General features: G+C 41.3%; 1 protein-coding gene across 4 annotated transcripts in view; it reads right to left on the bottom strand.

Annotated features, from left to right (window-relative positions):
* Positions 1 to 21,253, bottom strand: part of NTRK3 (neurotrophic receptor tyrosine kinase 3) — a 1,591,631-nt gene that overhangs the window by 33,517 nt on the left and 1,536,861 nt on the right. For 3 of the 4 annotated variants that reach the window (XM_085644469.1, XM_085644471.1, XM_085644470.1), the window contains one exon: positions 13,262 to 13,303. The exons of the other annotated variant lie outside the window; for it this stretch is intronic. In XM_085644469.1, coding sequence (XP_085500595.1) covers positions 13,262 to 13,303 — 42 coding nt within the window. The remainder of the gene's footprint in view (positions 1 to 13,261; positions 13,304 to 21,253) is intronic. 4 annotated transcript variants of the gene reach the window in all.

The raw sequence follows: 21,253 nt of genomic DNA, 5'->3' as shown, positions 1-21,253 counted from the left end.
CTGGCAGAAAAACCCTTTTTGAAAGGAAAGAACCCCAATTTAATCTTTTACCTAAATCTCCACTGTGTGAACCTTGTATATCACAAGGTAGGGGGCCTAGTATTTTAAAGTGGGAGATGCAAAACATTACTGTTGACATGATCCTAATAAAATCTACTTTTATGTAAGCTTTATTTTCAATATGAAGAAGCATTTATTATTTCTACTGTAGGCGTCCTGTCTTTTATTAATTATTTTACAAGCATTGCTAAACTACTAAACAGATTTGGGGCTTTTATTTTATACATCATTGGTGAAATCATTTCTATCACTAATTTCCATATATTTACATTGGCATCTGTGTTGATGATGACACACACAACTTGAGAATCAAAACTTGTAGACCAAAAGGAGGGAGAGAGTAAAACTGAGAGTGGTCCCCGGTTAGACAGGGCCCCATAATAAAGGACTACTGGAGAACTATGACAGCACATACAAACTCACTTGCTATCAATGTTAGCTTGAAATAAGAAATAAAAAAACATGCTAGTACCAAGATCTCAGTCTACACTTCACTACAGTAGTCAACCGTAGTCCTAAAAGTAGAAGAGGCCTAGCCCACAACAACAGAATATCCTGAGTTCAAATGGGCACTCAACAAAGCAGCCAAACAGCAATCCTTTTTAACAGATAAAGCAGCTTTGGCAAACAAAAGGCAAGCGTGGGTGGTCCTTGCAACATATAAAGTTTTGAAACCCCAACCATACCTGTCGGAACACTTCTGAGAGTCAAAAGAAGCTGTGATGCTAATTAGTCTGGGGGACTTTCCATCAAAAGAGTTAACGCTGGCATGGAAACCAACCTGGTCAACCATGGAGTGCTGACTCTTCGGATCCAGTAGTGAATAATTACTCCACCTATTATGCACTTGCCCAGCACTTTTATCACTCAGGAAGAAACTATTACTGCCAACACTAAGACAGCTACAAATAAGATCATGCTGGTCCAGCGTAATAAAGCTATTAGGAGGGTCTTCAGTCTAGTCAGCATGTAAGGCAGTGAAGTTCTTGGCCCCAGCAGCCAAGGAGTTAGAAAAGGATAAATAAGAAAAATAACAAAAGTCGCACTGTAAATTTGGGTTGGCAAGGCAGATGGCCCACCATTTGACTACTACGCTTTGCACCAAGGAGTAACAGCACTTTAGTACAGGACAAAAATCCCTGTGGTCTTATTTTTTCAAATTCATGCACATAGGACTCCTGCACTTGGCATTGCACACAGGCCATGGAACAGCAGTTCAGGCACAGAGGACAATTTAACAGGCTGGACCCAGCATCTCATGTGAGTCCACCTGTAGCACCAAAACCATCACATTACACTTGAAAAACAAAAAAGCCTTGTATGTGCACTTGCACTTTCATTGGGGTACGGCTGCTCAAAACAAGGAAAATCAGCTGCAATCTAAACAACCAACCAATGTGATGCAATACTGCACAGTAATATGCTTGCACCTTTAAAAATGAATTTTTTAACACTTTTAACTGTAAAGGTTTAAAGCACCTAAACAATATAGCATTATTATTCTTCCAATGATTTTATAGCATCATAAGGTTGAAATGAATGTCGCTACTAAATTTGAGCAAATATTAGTCCCAATGCAATTTAATATACTGCTTTTCGTTGAACAAAACATTGTAAAAGATTTAAATTAATCATACAGTAAATATATGTAAATATATGAAAGTGATGGTAACTCATTAACCTAGAACACAGCAGAAGAAAACACTATGACCTAGAACTCCTCTGCTTTCCTAGAGAGTGTACTCAATGTGGACTCAAACAGTGTACATTGACTTAGTAATGTAGGACTCTTGCATCACGAGATATGTATGCACCGATGAATTTGTAATAATGATGAGATAGTTGTTTTTATATCTGAATCTCAGTGAAGAGATACTTGTTCAAAATTATATATTTTTAAAAAAAAGTTTTATATAGCCTGAACTAGACCCAAGACATCGGGTACCAGAGCTCTTTACATGGGCACCAGTTTTGTTACAGAAGGACACATTCATTTTTTTTTTGTTAGGCACGGGCAGAATAAGTGATCTGCCCAGAATCACAAGCTGTTTAAGCATTGTTGCCGAGACTCGAACCCGGTTCCCCAGCTTTGAAGTCGACCACTCTAGCCATAAGGCTACATCCTCTCCTCCTTATTTTGATTTTATATTTCAAATATAGAGAAAGCAAATAGCCTGAACTGTATTTAGAGTGGAAGAATTATGAAATTACCAAAATCATTGATATAAGAAATTATGCATATTCAGTCTGATGTTGCTAATCCACTGTTGCTTGTGTATCAGCAAATGGGAATTGATATAGAAAAAATATTGCACAGGTGTTCTTAAAAAAGAATATGTGTAACTTGATCAATAGAGAAGCGCAAGCAAGAGATGTTTTATTTGTAACGTAAAGTATAAGATCCAATGCGTATAGAGTAAGCAAGTCCTTTACTACCAATTTATTACTAGTGATTCCTCTTGTTTGAAAAACCATCTGACAATGGTGCTATATTATAATATGGTAGCGTTTACTGAAGCAGACAACAAAGTGCTGGAAGGAATTATTGATTTAATCTTAGATACCAGTGGTTGCTATGAGAAGCATTCCAGAATGTTGTTTTTCACCAACTATGCTAGAGACAAGTCATATGCAAACCGGTCTCCAGTAGGAACAGTCCAGCCCAAACTGTGAGGCCATGCTCCCTTCAGATGGGAAAAGGAGCAACCCTAAATCTCATTTGGCTTACTTTCACTTTGTCAGTGAGGTTTAGTTTGAGTCCTGTGGCAAAGTGAACACAGGACCCACCCCTCATCACACTTATGGTAGCTATCGCAACAAAAAGTCAAAATATGTCTTGCATTAATCTCATCCATTGGTGATCACTTTGATGATCTGGAATGCGCTTGAGAATAATTAAATCATTTATTCAAGCATTCTTTCCTTGACTTTCTTGTTTGTTGCAAAATGAATATAACACTTTTGCATTAAAAAGGATTTTAGGGCACCCTTAACTGAACAGGATAGCACATGTTTAGACATGTCCAGTCTTCAGAATAGAAGTCGGTGACCCTATCTAACAAATCAAGGATCCTACTACAAGTTGTACAGATTTAGATGTAGGTTGGGCAGAATGAATAATTTCAGAAGATATCTATGCACTTAAATCTAACTATTGCAAGTCAAACTCGACTGACATGGGGATAAATTTACGTATCTGATTTTTCTCGATTAAAATCTACAAGGCATTAATTTATCCTGACATTTAGCATATGTTAATAGTAGGTGGTAAATGAGAGTGTGGGTGGTGTGTATTGGAAGTGGTGAAAGGGGTAAGGAGGAAAGTGCGTGCGTCAGGAGGAGAGGATGTGACCTGAGAAGGGGGTTGGGCAAGGGCCAGGGATTGGGTGAGGCTGCTGTTGTAGCCTAAAGTGATTTTTCTGACTAGATTCTTTGGGTTGTGAAATTGGTTCTGGGTTTCACGTACCTGAGAAATCCTGTGTGAAAACATCAAACCTGTTATATAAGGGTGGAGTTGTGCCTCACCTGAGAATACGGGTCTATCCAACTTGTAATCAGAGCCCAAGCAGTCGTCCTAAATGGCTGTATGTATACAGATGCAATCAACTCCATCTGACACAGTTTTGTGACGTGTTTTATCAATCTTGCATATACGTGGCTTCTAACTGTAAACAAACTGGGTGTTTAAGTCCATTGAAGCAAAAGTATCACCTCAGGAACTTACATATACCCTACTAGCAGCAGTGGTCTGCCTTCCTACGTAGATTATACATTTTCCAGTCACATTGCTCAATAAATTAGTGTTGCTTGTGTGATTAAAAAGTTATGCTAGACATGTCTGTACTGATAATACCACAATAAAGATAAGAAAACGACCGATGTTATGGTGTACTCTGACCATCTCTGCCCCAGAGACTGAAATGCAGCTTCTGGTACCCTCCTGGACAATAATATCACAAAAAAGAGACTAGGGAGAACAAGAGCCTTCTCTGACTCCCCTATCAAACGGTGAAACTCACTGCACAGAGAAAAACTACAAAAAAATATTATTTACAAAGCAATAAGATAATGACAAGGAAACAGTTTTATCCTTCACTATCTAAAGCCCAGAGGTATAGCAAGAAGGAAAAAACATTTTTATTATAATACTGCCCTCACACACTTTGCATTGTCTCCTTGTTTTTGTCTTCACTATTTGTGTTTTTTGTTGACACTGTCCATCTTTCTGCAACCTCACCACTATATACTTCATTCTAAAAAACATTGCGCTCTGCCCACTGTGTTGGTCTGCATGGGGGCGTCTGACGCGGCCCAATGATGAAGCATGACACTGCAAAGTGTGTGAGGGCAGTATTATAATAAAAATGTTTTTTCCTTCTTACTATACCTCTGGGTTTAGATAGTGAAGGATAAAACTGTTTCCTTGTCATTATCTTATTGCTTTGTAAATAATAATTTTTTGTAGTTCTTCTCTGTGCAGTGAGTTTCACCCTCCTGGACAACCCTTTAACTATTTCTGAGGGGGAGTGAGTTCTAGCTCCTTCTTCTTTCCCTCTAATTCTGAGAGGGACACTGAGGAGCGACTGCAGTGCCCTGCCTACCTTCTGGCTCGAAGCATATGACAGAAATCTCCGTGATGACACCACGCTCCAGCAAGACTATCCCGTGTGGTGAGATGAGTGAGAAAGAAGAAAAACATCACGCTTTCAGCCCTAGCTAGCTTGAGCCAGTGGCACCAGAGAGTTAGCTATAGCTATCATTCATTACCATCAGATGTACCCTAAGATGTGGGCTTCCTCCAATTCTCTAAGCCCTCACAACCTTCCAATGATGTCAGCAGACACTGTTGCTGGGTGCAGGTGTCTGTCATCTGACAGTGGAGTGTGATCTAGTCAGCAGACTCTGTCAGTCTGCACCGAGCCACGAATATTATCACAGAAAGTAAGCCCTGTAGGATCCAGCAGTGGCTTAGAAAATGTTCTTGGATTTGACTTGGCTCCTCTGTGGGACCATAAGGCTGGTAGATGGTAAGGGAGGGTCGCATCAGTGACAAGGCACACAGCACATGATGTCAAATCTTCTTTTATGTCAGCATTATTACCACTCTCTCTCTGAGGCACACACCACACAGGGACCCATGGAGGTCTCTTTATTCATCCAATAGTCACTTAAGGCAAAGCTGCAATTCTCTTCCTAAGACCCAGGTCTGCCAATGAATAAACAAAACAGGAGACTTTAGTGGGAATCTGGTTAATTACAAATCATGAAGCTAGAGAGGGAGAGTTCCAGATGAAACAAGAAAATAGAAAAGGTAAAAGTAAAAGCTTTTATGTGAGTTCAAGTCAATACCTTTTATGGAAATTATGTGTCCATGAAGAGATAATGTTTTTTCTTTTAGTCATATGTATAAGATGTGTTGCTAGAAATCCCAATATTATGTTCCCACCTAGGATTAACTTCAAGATTTGTGTAGTACAGTGCATCCTTCCCCGAGAGCATTCATAAAGTCTCAAATAATGTTCTAAATCCTTCATAAAGTAGTGCTAAATCCGTAGACAGACAAGAACAGAAGAAGCTCAGACTCGTGTGAGTTACAGTCATTCTTAAATCCGGAGTTAGACAGAGAATTTGGCAGACAGAAAGTAAACAATGAGCAGCAGCAAATCCATTTCTGAATAATAGAATTCCTATTAAACATGACGCAGAGGGAATCGCATGTCACGCCAAATATACCAGTCATATAAGAACATATTATGTTAAAACTAAGGAAGCAGCTAAGTACTTTTTTTAAAGTGTTTGCGTTCTCTTTAATTACTCCTCCTTTCGAATGTCTCATCAAAATTTGGCTGCATAATGGCTATGCAGAATCTGAAAATGTCATTAACAAGAGGAAGTCTCTCCAGCCACATTAGCAACAGATGTGTTGCAGCAGTTTGGTTTTCTTCATGCTTGAGCGACAGGCGTTAGGTGTTTCCCTTACAAGACTTTCCAACTCTTTATTTCCCATAAACTAATGATCGTCTTTCTTCAGATTTTATTTGCCTCCGTTTGATTACAGAATGAACATTTTTAGGAAAGGACAGAACGAAATGTAGCTCAATTTGTAAAACAAATAAGTGGCAGGGTTCTCGTCAGGAGGCCGCTGCAGCTTGCACCTCACATTGCCCCTGCCATGCTGCAATGATAGCAACAACACAACTAGTAACCAGCACACTGCAACAAGTGTAACAATTCAGACTGTTTGAGGCCCCGAACCTATAAGAATGTTGTGGTCGTCTGTAAATAAGCCAGACAGCACCACCTTATGGCAAGCTGTCAAAAGCGCAGGTGCTTACAATTAAGGTCCGGGGCCAAGCACCGGAAACCACCGGCTCAAGTTTAGCACTGGAACAAATGAATTCTTAAAGCGGATTTTTAATAATACAACATGGCATACAAGGATATAAAATGTTAAAATAAAGCTATTTAGACCTGGCTGGGACACTCATTTACCAGCCGTCATGCGAGATAGGTTATTAAGATGCCTGTTTTGAGATTTAGTAAAGCGTGCATGTCTGTGATGTTGAATTTATTCTTACTTGTTTGTTTGGAAACGGAATTCCCTGAATTTTGAGGATTACACAACTAATATTCCAACATTTATTTTCAAATTGTGTATTGAGTACACAAGGTCATTTTAAAAAAAAAGTAGTTTTGTTGCTGCTCACAAGTACTCATTAGAATTTACCAGTGAAGCGCTATTCAAGTTCTGTTTATTTGTTTTTCATTATCAGTGTCTATAGTTTATAGATTAGTAACAAGTCTGCTTTGAGATGTCACAGCAACATCAGGTTGTTACTTGTTGATCTAGAGCAGCTCCACCAGAGAGTTCTAATGAACAACTTGAGCGCTAACGTTCTGTATTCATGACAAAAGTATGGTGCACCTCAACACCATCTTGATCGCATCAAAGCTATAAAATCAAAAGCATTTCTTTAAGAAATGAACAAAATAAGAGGGTTCATTCTGTCATGAAAATTATGGTTATGGTTAGTGCTATAGAAAGCTAAAATGAGGACGCGTTTTGTAAGAGTTCTTAAATATCTTCCTCAGTAAAGCATTCTGACATGCAGACTGAAATGTTACTTTTAACACCAGCAGACATCTGTCAGTTAAATCTCTAGAGATCAGCTGCACCTATGCCACAGAGTTCTAATGGACAACTAGAGAGCTAACATTCTAAATTCATGACAGAATTGTGGAACTCCTGAACACCATCTTGATGGAATCAAAATTAAATTATAAAACTTAAAGTGCATGCAAAGGAACAAAAGGCAAGGGTTTTTCTTTTTGTCATAGAAATTGTGGGTAGTGGGCTAGAAAGATAAAATGAGAACACATTTTTCTAGAAGTTCTCAAATAGCTTCCTCCACAGTTATAGTAAAACATTCTGGCATGCACTTCCAACACCAGTCTATTAGTTAACTCCTAATCAACTGCAATGTCTTTACATAGATCTAATGAAGAACTAGAGTGCTAACATGCTGCCCCTGACTTTTAGCCAGGTGCAGCGAGGGTTTGGCCGCAGGGCCTCACCTGTAGTCAGGCCTTGTGTTAACCCCTCCCTGACCACCTAACAGTATACTTGCTAGGCCTTCAGCACTTCACAGCAAAGGTTAACCAAACTGTCTACTGTTCAATGAAGCTCAGGGGCCAGCTCTCTTCAAGTGACCTACCAACACACTTCACCCATCAATAAAATTATAATGACATCCATCAAAAATGCTTCCACATCTCGTACAGACAAGCTTCTATCACACACTCATTCTTTTTTGTTTTCCTAATATTAAGAAAATTTTTGCTGTGCAACAAATCTGCCTGGAACTTTCTAAAAAAGTTGATTCAAGTAGCATCTGGCACAGCACGTATTATACAGATCCCTCAAGTGGAGAGAAAATAAATCAGGGGGTTCAGTAAAATTACTTTTTCAACTTTAACTCCCATATGAATCTTTGCCCTTTCCTAAGGAAACAAAAAGGTTAAACTGAATTAAATCAATCTTGGCATAATAGTAGAAATTAATTTAAGGAAATGGCTTTGCTTAGTTTTGTGAACACATATGCAGCAGAAATTAGTGAAAATATGCCAGGTTGGCTTGAAAGGGTTAAAGAATTTAAGCTAACAGGACAAAGTTTGTGGACCATCCACTGTGCCAAATCAAAAAATAATCACATTTTATTGGAAGAAGGAACTTTTTTTCCCTTTCATTCATATAGTGAACCCAAATACAGTTTGCAAACCAAAGACCACAACTCAGAAAAATATGCTGCCGCTGCTTATACAGGGAAAGCATCCATTGCCCTCCTGGGACCTGATAGGGTCTTCCCCGTCAAAATGTAAGCAAACTAGACTTTACCACAAGGTTCATGAATTCTGAGGACTGTCTTATGGGCTTGTAGAGAGGCTCCAACATTTGGGAACCATGCCTTGGGGATGAAAACACAGCAGGTCAGGCTCTGGGACCCTCTTGAGTCCCCTGATGGATTTGCAGAACTAGCATTGGGATTGTGACAATTGTGGCGGACCAAAAAGGGCTCACAAGTCACTAAGTGGCATATTTACAAGCCCCTATCGCAACCATAACGTCACTTTTTTTAACTTTGTGATGGCGATATGGGCTTCGCCTTATTTCCAAGTCAGCGTTAAGCTACTTAATGTGGCTTAACGCTGCCTTGTAAATAAAGCACCCTTTCATGCTTTATTTAATGTGAAAGGGATAGGCAATGGGTGTTGCGGGGGGCATGCCACGTCAACACTCATTGTGTTGAGTGCAGTCCAGTGCAGGCACCCTTGCATTGTGGGTAAGGAATCCCTTCCTGCACATAATCAATCATTTAAAAAATGATGAGTTGCAACTTCTATGTGTGCTGCACAAAGCAGCACACACAGAAGTCACAGATCACCATTTAAGATTGTTCATGTGCAGGAAGGTATCCCTTCACCACAATGCAAGGGTGCCTGCACTGGTGCTACATAGCTAAATTTAGTGCCAGTGCAAGAGGAAGAGCAGAGCTGCACCGTATTTTTGTAAATATGGTGCAGCCCTGCGTTTCGGAAGTGGCGGAGCGTGGGGTTAAGCCATGAAGGCTAACGCCATGCTCTGTCACTTCTTAGTAAATATGCCCCTAAGAGTTTGCACACCAAAAAATTGGTTCATGAACCACTCACCTCCTGATTTTTTTTTAAAGTTAGAAGTTCTTCTTGGCTGCCCAAAGGAAATGGGCAACAAGCGTTTCCTGCCTCCAGCTGATAGGGTACAAGCCCTGCATTTAAATTAATCCCAACAAAAACAGTTCATGGCCCGAGGCTATGCGCAGCAGTGGTTGCGCACTCATATGCCGAACTTGGGAACATTTGTGAACACCCATGCAAACCTTGGTTTATATGTATGAACAAAATTTCCAGGGCAATTGTTCTTTCCTAACTGTGAAAGAAAATTGGGCCAGAGGGATAAATGCTTTTTCAGGTCGCAAACCCTCCAATTTGGTCAAATACAGGGTTTGCAACTGCAAAAACACTTTTAAGTACGCACTAACACCATTTTGCAATTCAGACAAGTTTTCAGAATTGCAAAATGTTATTGAACATCATTCCTGAATCACAATTTGGAAGAAACTTGTAAGGGTCGTTCCTTCAAAATTGTCATTTATTAATATATGCATAAATGGTTTGCGACTGTAATTCCAGCCATTGATCAGTTACTAACTCCCAAGTTAGAATGGTAGCTGATTTGCAAGGGTAATTTAGTTCCCTTTAGTTGTCTTCGTCTTTTCAATTTGTGTGTCAGATTCAAGTGAAGAAGGCAGTGGTCTGTGTAAACAATGACAACTGTCACTGAAGTTTTAAAAAAATTGAAAAAGCAGTACAATTTCCTTTAAGGAAATAGGGAAATTGGGCTTCTAGGAAAAAAAATAATATTCCATTTTGAAATACAATCCGGTTTGTTGTAGGCTGCTCTCTTCTACAGGACCATCCCTTTGATTGTAGCCAATCACAGAGCATACAGCCCCCACCAAGCATATTACGAGTTTCCTCACCGCCACACTTTTCATTGCGGTATACCTACCATGAAAAGTGTGGCAGTGAGGAAACAAAGGGGGCTCTACAGGACCCCCTGATGCCTCTGCACCATGGGGTGCATGAATGGGGGGCACATGGTGTGCCCCCTGTCTGCATGCCCCCCTATGTTCCTGCACAGAACGAAATGCACAACATTTTGGTCCGTTCAATAACATTCTTTGTCGTTCCCATTGTGGTGCCTATTTTAAGGGTACCGCCGTGGGAACGTAAAGAACTGCCCACCAGCGACTTAAAAAGTCATAATCTGGAAGGCAGCCTGTTTTGGCTTTGGCTGTGTGGGAGCGGGGTGTCGGCATGGTGGCCCCGCTCCCACACCACCAAAAGAAAGACCCCATAGAATGTTGTCACCTATCAGATGAATGTGAATGCATAGGTCTGATTAAATCTTTTTTACATATATAAATCCATATTTTCACAATAACAATCATGAGTTTGAACTTCATGCGTCACTGTATGAGTGCATCTTAGGTTTGCTACTAGCATTCTGAAACAGGTATTAAGCCTTCAATAAAAAATGTGAATTATGAATGCTATAATGTGAGTGTTTAATACCCCAAAAAGATATTTATTATGCTTGCATAGTATTGTACTACTAGTGCATATTTTATGTGTATGAAAATGTGTACATTGGTTGAAGGACAAAAAAACACATTGCAGGCTGAAATAAAATACCGCCAGCATGTATAGTTAATTGAAGTACACAACAGACCAGTTTTGTGCAATGCATTGCAGACAATGCTCCGTGCAACCTAGCACTGGCAGTCAAACAATGGATGTTTACCTTTTGTGTAGTCACATCACCATTCAATTGATTTACAGTACATTATACATTTCAGCATTATTAGAGTAAACTGAATGTTTCAAATATGTAACCACAGAGCAAAACTAAGCGATACCTAAGACACAGCTACAATAAAGAAACAAGCTTCACATTTTGCCTAGAACATTGATACCCAACAGGCAAAGGCTTCACAAGACAAGTCCAACAGCCTATGAACAACTGGGGTGATAAAATGGACACATTGTAATTCCTAGGGGCCATAGTCTTCTGTGGTGACACCTGATACCCCCCAAAAATCACCTAACTCGTCTATGAAGTGCCTCTCTGTAAGCAAAAGAATAATCATTTCCAAGCCATTCTCCTGACTCTACGTGGCCTTTCAAGCAGCAAAGAAACTTCCAGTCCTGTTTTTTCTTGCGATGATCACCGAAGATGCATATCAGGGCAGCCTTTGCGGCAAGGTCCGTTGATGACCCACACTGGAGTTAATCAAAAGGTCTGCACCTTCTAAAGGTCTCCTATGCTTTGTAATCACTATTCTTCCAATAATTGAACCCATAAAAAGCAGAATGTAGAAAGGACAGAATCTGGTAATTATGTAGCCATACATTCTCCTTTTCTTTAGAAGTTACAAAGGGGCCTATTGGAATCCTTCCAGCACCTGCCCTTTTGAGATGGATCTGTTGTCAATTTCCATAACTTCCAGAACCACAGACTCACATGTCCTGTGAAGGAGCTATGAGTGGCAAGCGCACACATCACAAATGAACTTGAACACATCAGTGGCAGACCGCTCTGGAGAGAGTTCCTGAATTGCTAACTGTTTTCAGCTGTCGCCTCCATGGCCTCTTGACGATTCCTTTCTGACTCCTGAGCCTTCTTGCACGTTTCTACGTCATCCCACCTCCCACCCCTCAACTCGAAATGGTAAAAAGTTACAACACTGTAAATACAATGTTGTCCCCATATTAATAATATGTAATTTTTCGCATGGCCAGTGGTCCTGAGGCATTTGGGGGCAGATTTATGTTCCCTGGCGCATCCCTGCAAATCAGCATGGATGCGCCAGGGAAGATGCGTCACACAAGTTTGCCCTTGCGCCACCGCAGATGCGGCACATTTACAATGCGGTGCATCGTGGCGCAAGGACAAGCAGATATGTGACGCATCTGCCGGCGTAAGGTTGGCGCAGTGCTGAAGTTGCGTCGCAAGCGCGATGCAACTCCAGCACTGTTCCAACCTTTCCTATCCCTAACATGGTGCGTCAAGCCTTACGCCTGCCCCAATGCAGGGTTTTGACGCATCAGCGTTGGCAAAGTGACTCAGTGAAATCTTATAGATTTCACTGAGTGAATTTTCAGGGGCGTTCCTGCGACGGAACGCCCCCCCCCCTGAGTAGAAACGCCCACATGAAACCTGACGCAGGTTTCATGTGGCGCAGGGCTTTACACCGTGACGCATCTCCATAGATGCGTCACGATGTAAATGGGGCGCAACATGGCGCAGGGTTTACGCCGCGGCTGCGCCACAAAAGTGACGCAACGTCGGCGTAAAAGTGGCGCAAGTTCGATATAAATCTGCCCCTTGGTTTCTAAATTCTGTACAATTTTGAAGTAGACATTTCATAAGGATTGACACATTAAATGAACATTAAGCTTTTCAGCTCATTTTCATTGTTTTGTTCAATGCTTTCCAAGTAGCAATCAATGTGCACTCATGTACCTGAAAATATTTTATGCAGCTTTTACGAAGGGTTTTCAGCTGTGGGTAATCTATTCAACACACATCCATGGTTCCCTGTAACTTTCATGGTCATGCTTTTTTCTAAAGCCGGCTACAGTGATTGTAACACAATAAAATAGCATTGTCCCTCCCACTGTCATGTTAAATCGAACAATTTGGAATGTATCAAAAACATTCCTTAAACTCAGCGGCGGCCGGCACAGGTAAACGCGGTGGGACGGGCCTGGGTTAGAGAGGGGGAAGTCGAGGCAATAGGTAATATTAAATAAATCAATAATACCTATTCCGTCGTCCGTTGGCTCCCTCCCCCCACCGCACCCCGCCCCCCCCCCCCCCCCCACTGTGCTTACCTGTGCCGGCTGCCACTGCTTAAACTGCACACAAATATATGATAATGTACATAAAACACTTCACATCATAACGTCATCATGCTGCTTTTTTCTTTCGAACAGGTGCATAGTAATCGCTATTTAAAAGATGTCTTATACAAGGGTACTTTGAGTAAACTATGCTTGAAACATGATTGAAAAAGATAAATAGACGCCTTCACATTGTTACCTTTGGCCCTTGCCAAACACCAGGAGGATTTTCCGTCAGACCCTGCTGAGAAAGGGGGCAGCATTAGCACTGACATTCCATGGTTCAGTTCAGAATTATTATAACAGTAAGAGGTGCATGGGTGACAGCAGGCTGACTGTGCATTGGTCACTTAGAAGTCCCTCGGCTATTTTTAAATACAGTGTTCATAAGGTTTATCCCCACTACATTGGGTAAAATAAATTATGAATCACTACTCTAAAGGCACTGCATTGTGCCATATTATGTCTGATAAAGGAAGACCTAAGAGTTAAGGAAGTTAAAGTTTACTTCATGTAGTAAAATTGATACTAACTAAACTAAATTAAGTGGGGTTGGCCCTCTGAGACAATGTAATGTCCCACAATGGACTGGGTTTCCATGTAGTGAAAAGCAACCACTGTTAAAGATTCAATACGACGATTTTTGGATAATTTCTAAGAAAAAATGTGAGGAAATTTAATTTCAAGTTCACCTAAATTCACAAGTTGTCTTACATCTTCTCATAACTATTATTGATGTTCAATTTCAATATCTATATTTTAACTTACAATTATGCGTGGCTGACACTTATTTATTATAAGACTCGGAAACAGATGCATTTGTTTACATAATAAACAGAGCACAACCAATCACAATGCGAATTGCCTGAGAATGACATATCCTATTGTGGAAAGTGAATATCTAAGAGTAGCATCTTTAATATGAATTCAATGTTCCATGATCTTTCCGTCCGTGGCCTTTTGCGTGACGTGTTCAAACGAGGCATGTGACGTTGTCTGCAATAGGAAATAATGTATTTATATGTGAAAAAGAATTATGGATCGTGTCATGAATGTCTGAGTTTGTCTTGAACACAACTGTGCACTGTTTTTGAAATTCCATTATTATAACTCGGAATGTCTCAGTTTTAGTGCATGGGCTCCAAACAACAAAACTAAGACATTAAAAGAGACAATCCCTGCTCAGTGTTTCGAAGCTGTGCTGTCGACAGACGACCTATTAACTCGTAGAAATGCTTTGTTTATGTATGGATTTTACAAAATGTGATTGGGTAAAACAGATGCGCATCTGTGCCCTGTGCAATGCACATCTTCATGAGAGGGTCCCAGAAGTTCCCTTTCTGTGTGGTGTCCGTTCCCTTGTTGCTTGATATTATGAGCAGCGCAAAGTAAGCCCTTTCTAATTAGTGAAGACATATTTTAAAAACCTCCTGTTGGACATAAGTGATTTATTTTTGTCAAAAGACAGCATATAAATGGAAATCGACAGATACTTATTAATCACAAAAATATATGAGCGCCAATATGGCACGATTTGTATAAGCCGACTGATGAGTGGGAAATTCATGTGTTTCCATACTGTATAAAACATGTCAAATTTAAACAGTTTGCGTTTGAATATTGGATAATACTAAGTAGAAGTGAATTGTCAATTACAAAACCTGTTGAACCCAAGATGAGCTTTAATTGTAAGCCTATACATTTAATCCTAAACACTGTGCCTACACGAGTGTTGCTGGACCGATGCTTCAATGTAGGATCTTTTTTTGAGCCGGACCTTCACCTGCAGAAGGAAGCACCTGCCAGTCAAAGGCTGTAATGCCGCCAGAGGAACTTCGGTCTCTGACAGACCCTCAACATATATGTGACCCATCTTTCCCCATGCAACCTGAACAGGTCATAGGAAGACCTTGATAAAGGAGGAGACAGAGGAATACTACAGCCCATCACACTGTCCTCTGACCATGATACCTGATGATTGAAATCACGATTCTGAGACTAGCCCTGAAGTGGGCAAGCACAGTGCAGTGTAAAACATGTCTGGCTAAGCAGTGACAATAAGAAAAAGTATTAAGGCAGTGGTCTTCAAACGTTTTAATGCCACGCCCTGCCATGTATAAAAATAAAATCATAGGGCCCCTCTCTATCACAGTGATTCTGTTAAATTGGTAATGTTTGCAAAGTATAAACGTAAATAAACTTTGCACTTAAGTTCTCTTCTTTAACCCCTTCGCTGCGGCGCGAATTCCGCCGCAGCGCTGGGGGGGTTTGGGGGGTTTGCGGCGCCGCCATGCTCATGACGGAACCACGCCGTCATGAGTCACGGGCGAGCTGTGCTCATGACGGCGTGGTTCCGCCATGACTCCACCCACTTGCGCTAATCGCCCGCACAGGCGGGGAATTAGCGCCGCGTGGGCGGAGCGGCCGCCAACGGCCGCAGCATGACGGAACCACTCTGTCATGAGCACACGGCGCCCGTGGCTCATGACGGAGGGGTTCCGTCATGAGCGGGGAACGGGTTAAATAAAATCAAATTCATGATTATTAAACACTCTCTTCTAGTCAGGCAGGCGTTACTAAAGTGTAAAGGTATCCATAGTGGAATTATGATAAATGGGGTGTTTGAGGAGTTGTTGGAGACCCTCCCCATTTGACACTTACTCCCAGCCGGGAGTAAATGACAAATGATGTTATTGATGGCCCATTAGAGAGTAGCTTACTGACAGGCATTTTCCCTCACTTCAAACAAAGCACTGTTATCAGCATGAAGTTTTTCTTGCCCAGAGCCTGACTACCCTCCTGGGATCTATTAAGGCCCACCTACAGGAAGCCGTCCCCCCAGTTTGAAGACATCTGTATTAAAGCCTGCGTGGTTGCTTTATCAAGTGATATAGTCATGTAACTAAAGCTCTCACCCCACATAAGTTATGTTAATGTTATGTGGGTGGTATAAGTTAGGTAAGCTCTCCAGCCATCAATGTTTTCTCCTCTTTAGACTCAGTGAATGACTGTCAGTACATTGTAGAAGGGGGAACATAAAGGGGCGCCTTTGAGAGAGGCTTAGGGCGGATGTTTATTGAGAAGAGTTCAAAGGGCTGTTGCAGTATTTGGTCTCTCCAGGTCTACCTGGATGGTGGCTAAGGAGGCACGTCTTGCCCCTATGCAATTTGAGAAAGTCTAGATCCACCACTTGCCTACATCATCATCAGGGCATGCTGATCTAGCTTTATTCAGGCTGCTATGTATATGGATTTGTGTATGGTATTGGTACAGTGTGAATCTACCTGAAAGGCAGTGGCATGCTGTGCGGGCTCAAAGGCAAGGACGCAGTCAACAAGTAATTGGGGTAGCTAAGTTCTGAGAGTGAAGTTGAGGGATGTTTGTCTTTCTGTAATGTTCTTTAATTGTGCGGTACCAGAATAACGTTTGACTTAGACAATATGTCCTAAATCTCATTTAAAACAAATAACACCCCTTTGGAGTTCATAAAAGAAAATTAACACCATGGGATTCTCTTTTTATAAAATTTTAATTTTTTTTAGCACACAGTGATTGTATTGGATGTTTCCGACTCCGATATTTTGACATATAACTACTTTACAGAGGTGTGTCTTCAGTTCTTTCCTGAATCGTACCGGGATGAGGGTGGACCTGAAGGATACAGGGATGTTGTTCTCAATCCTTGCTGCAGAAATGGAGAAAGGCCACTGCCTCTTCCTTATTGCATATTGCTAACTATAAATTACATTTTCTCACTTTCTGCTGACAGGCCTAGCAGATTGATGGAAAACATCTGCTCATAAAACACTAATAATAATATTGACTGTCCATCCTAGGTCACCCGCAAACCTATTTTATCAGTTTGTGTTTTCTATATAGAACCAGAACTGTTGTGTCTGTTTCCTTGTTTCCTACTTCATCAAATAACCCCCTCACAAACTTTGAGTACTGCCAATATCCAAATGTCTATTTATTGTTACTGAAACAGCGATAACAGCAAATCTGTCTTACCACAAGTTCCTACCCAACGCAACTCATCATGTGTGGACATGTTTAGAACTATATCACGGTCCAATTCTTTTTTAAAACATCTGCTCAGCTATTCCTGAGCTGGCTGTAGCATGTGACAATGAATCTACTTGATCAGCACTCCACATTCGTCTCATCTGCCACAACAAATATGGCTGTGCCTGGTCCAGGGCTCTTAGGCTGCATCTGTCTAATTCTTTGGGTTATAGATAAAGCCACAGCCACCAGACAACCCCATCTGGACATTATACTAAGTGCCCAATGAGCTCAATACTGACTTAATCTACATGCACTCTAATTTTGATTTCAAGTTATTTTGTTGCAACTGTTCGGTCTTTCATAAGGAAAACTAATGGTCTTGTTACTTCTCCATACCCCAGTTTATTCTATGTGCATATATACACCTACCCTAGTGTACTTTTCTAGCTGGTGTAGCAGGAAATTGTTTGCTCCTACCTTATTTCTAGAAGATTTTTTATTTTGTTGGAAATTTTATTGTCATGAAGAATTTATAGTCTCTGATGTACAGTTGTCAACAATTTTCTATTTCAGATTCCAAACCCATGTTTATGCTCACATCATCACCAGGGCAATTCTCAGGTTTTTCTGTTCCGACAGAGGCGGTACATCCACTCTTGATGGCAATCCAATATCTATACTTTCCTTTAGGCGCCTTTACTCCAGGGCGCTTAACAGTCTCTGTGCCAGTGGCGGCTGGTCCATAGGGGCGCCAGGCCAGCGCCTCACTACGCATCATCGACAACACAAAAAGAAACTGCTCACTGCAGTTCGGGCAGCAAGAATGTAAGCAGACAACTTAACAGCTTTGACAATTCGTCTGTTTACATTTCTGGCCTGTGCTTCACTCAGGTGAAGTGCCAATGTCAACGCTCAGCACACGCAGGCAGGTGAGAGCAGGAGTCCAGAAGATGGACTGCACATGTATGAGAGGAGCGCTCTTTATTTCAGCTCCCCACTCCATTCACAATCCATTAGGTATGCTGTGCATGCCTAGTGTTGTGCAGGCGTCTGAAGATAGGATCCTGCTTGGGCGGTGACGTGTTTTTCACACAGTTGCCCCATGCCCTATCAAATGCCAGAATACAGCCGAGTAGCCGGCCCAATCGTATCCAGTCTTCTGATTTGGCATTTCCTGTTCAGCGGCAGTTCGACCAAAAGCGCAAAAGAGCGGGGCAAAGTTAGTTTTCAGCCTGGCCCCTTCTACCTCTTTGCCTGCGATCCCAGTCACTTTTTTGGCACACCCAGCGTTTCTTCGCCAGCGCCCGTGAGCCCCTTGCTTGCTGTTCTATTTGGGGTCATGCGGAGGATGTTCAGCCTCGCCCGCGGCATTGCCCTGTGGTTTACAGAGAGGGCTGGCAGCCAGTTCTTTATCCTGCAGAGAAGAAAGGGGCATGGCAATGGCAGAGGCAGCGGGCTGACCGGTAAGGTAAAGAGAATCCGAACCGCCTTGATATAACCTAGGCTCAAAACAAATATTGTTATAAAAAAAATATGCTCCCCGTGTATGTATGTGCAGTGAATGCAGCTCTGTGAATGCATGATAGCCACCTAGAAGGCTACACTCATTGGCTGTTGTTTGACAGATGGAGATCAATGACGCCTTCAGGCATGGAAGGCGCGCTTTGCGGTCTGAGTGGCGTAGCCGGGCATGTGAATGATTGAACGTGTTGCCCCATGGCCTCCAGCAGAATTCAGGAATGAGGTGCATCAGCCTATTGTGGCCCACCTGCCACCAAGCTGATATTAGGGCGGGTGGCTCATCTCCGCAAACATGTTAAGGCAAAGGGGCAGTGGAGACACGAGCAATTGTGGCTGGGAGGGAGGGAAAGATGGAAGGGATGAAGGTGGAAGGAAGGGATAAGGAAAAGGGCGGAGAGAGAAAGCGAGGAAAGACTGCTAGATGGGAAAAAGAAATGAAGTATGAGATGTGACAGTGCCATGAAAGTAGGGCCATGATGTCATTCAGGAGGAGAAAATATGGTACCCTGGAGAGAGATCCAGGTGTATGAAGGGAGTGGAGAGTTAGATTTCCAGCAGAAATGAAGAAACCATGCAAGAGAGAGGTTGGCATGCATCTTTATTATTTCTAATTTGCTTTCAGAGGTAGACAACGTAGTAGTACTCCTTAGCACTAGCCGATACGATGTGTACAACATCTACACTCTATTCAAGTGTAGCCATGCCCATGCAGTGTAGCTGAACAGCAGGACTTGTGTATTGAATGCACACGAAAGGCATGTAATCTGTTCAGTGTAGAAGAATGGGGAAGGTTTGTGTGGAAGCACATGACTTTCACTCTGTGAAAGTGCTTTAATGATTGACTGCTTTCCCTTTCCTCCTGCCACCATGTCTCAGCAGTGAGGGGGTTAAGGACAAGCTGGTGTGCTTCAAAGCCATCTCTCTCCATGCTTCCCCTTCATCAGTGGCCAGGCATGTTGCATATACTCTTCCTGCAGAGTTTGTGAATGCTGATCTGAGGCAGAAATGTCCAACCGCTTCATGTCCTGGCTATTGAGTTTACGTATCCACTCCGTGCTTTTCCCTTTCCTCTGACCTTAGCAAATTTGCCAAAAACAGCAGCAGTTCCTTCTCAGGGGCTCCAGGAAGCAAAAGTGAGTGTGAGTGAGAATGAGAAAGAGAGAGAATCTGAGATAGTGAGCGAAGGGGAAGAGAGTAAATGTGAGAGGTAGTGAGGAAGAATGAGGCAAAATTTGAAAAAAAATAAGATGAAGTCCTGGCCGGTATTACGCCGCACCACTTTCCAAGATCACCGGCCGCCACTGCTTTATGCCCATAATGATCGTAGACGAGATGAACAAAGTCCTCCTTTAAGTTCATTACAGTTTAATGTGATTAACAGTATGTATCTGTTATCTTGCCAACTCACTAACTTTATTTAAGTGTTTAAATTGGGCGATCAATTGTACTTAAAGCACAAAGAAGGCACAACATGCTAAATGATGCAAAGTCTTTCCATGGCCTTATTATGGCTATCTGTGTAGCATCACCTAAACAAAAATAACACAGCTTGACAATTGTCAAGATGGCATAGGATTTTATATTCTCCTTAGAGTTAATACTATTGCCCGCTGTTGGAACGAACGGCTAATTTCATTGAGGTAGGTTGTTGTTTGTCATATACTTGTATAACTATTCTTGAGCAGACCTGTGATCCATGGTCACCTTAAGAGGATGGTCAAAGGATACTATTAGAAGTAGAAGTAGACATTCACCTGTCATTAAAGCCTTTATTTATATTAAATAGCAAAGTAGTCCATTATTATTAGATATGATGAACTTCATCTATATTTTCCTAAGATGTTGAATGTTGAAGGCTGAAGAGATGGTGGATAGATTTCATGGGTTGAAATGAGGACAGGAGAGAAAACTTGAATTGTATAAATAGGTGAAAAGATAACAGGAAGAGTAGGAGAGCTGAAAGAAACATTGTGAATCGTCTGAACTTTCGTGAAAGGAAAATATTTTACCTCGTTGATATTTTACACAGTTATTGTGACCGAAATGTACACTATTTCTGACAGTTGTATTTACTGAAAACGGCTACTACTGTATATGATTTTGATGTAATCACTTGTAATTTCTTGCAAGGCTTAATGCTATATCTTTAGCTTAATTAATTGGAAAACCAACATTTTAATACATATTTCAAGAATCATTTGATATTTAAAAGAGGATGGAAATATAGTGCTTAGTTGATACAGGCCTTTAAGTTGTTCGGGAACAATACCTCTGTCATGTTGTGCTCATTGGAGTTGGCTTGGGGTTGTATGATGTTTCTAAAATATATTAAGCTGGATATGAAGAGCTTTAGTGCCCAAGAGTCACCTGATTCGGTTTACAAAAAAGGCAATTGAAGTCCTCATTTGTAGGTGAATTTTATTACTCTCTGTCCTTTAAAGCACCATGAATATGTACTATGATTCATATTAACTGGTCCATACAGGATTCCATAAATGTCTATTTAAGGAGGGGTTAGGAAGAGGTACTACAGTGTAAACAAGTGAATAAATCTATGTAGTTTTAACAGAAAATGTGCAGGTCCAAATTGAATAAAATCAACTGATGAATGCGGTGCATTATTCAAATTTCTAGGCATTGTTTGTTGTATTATTAGTTTTGC

This window comes from Triturus cristatus, chromosome 3_1, assembly GCF_964204655.1.
Source record: "Triturus cristatus chromosome 3_1, aTriCri1.1, whole genome shotgun sequence".
NCBI classification, from domain to species: Eukaryota; Metazoa; Chordata; class Amphibia; order Caudata; family Salamandridae; genus Triturus; species Triturus cristatus.
Note: the sequence above shows the minus strand (reverse complement) of the source record. Positions and strands in the feature narration are given on the sequence as shown.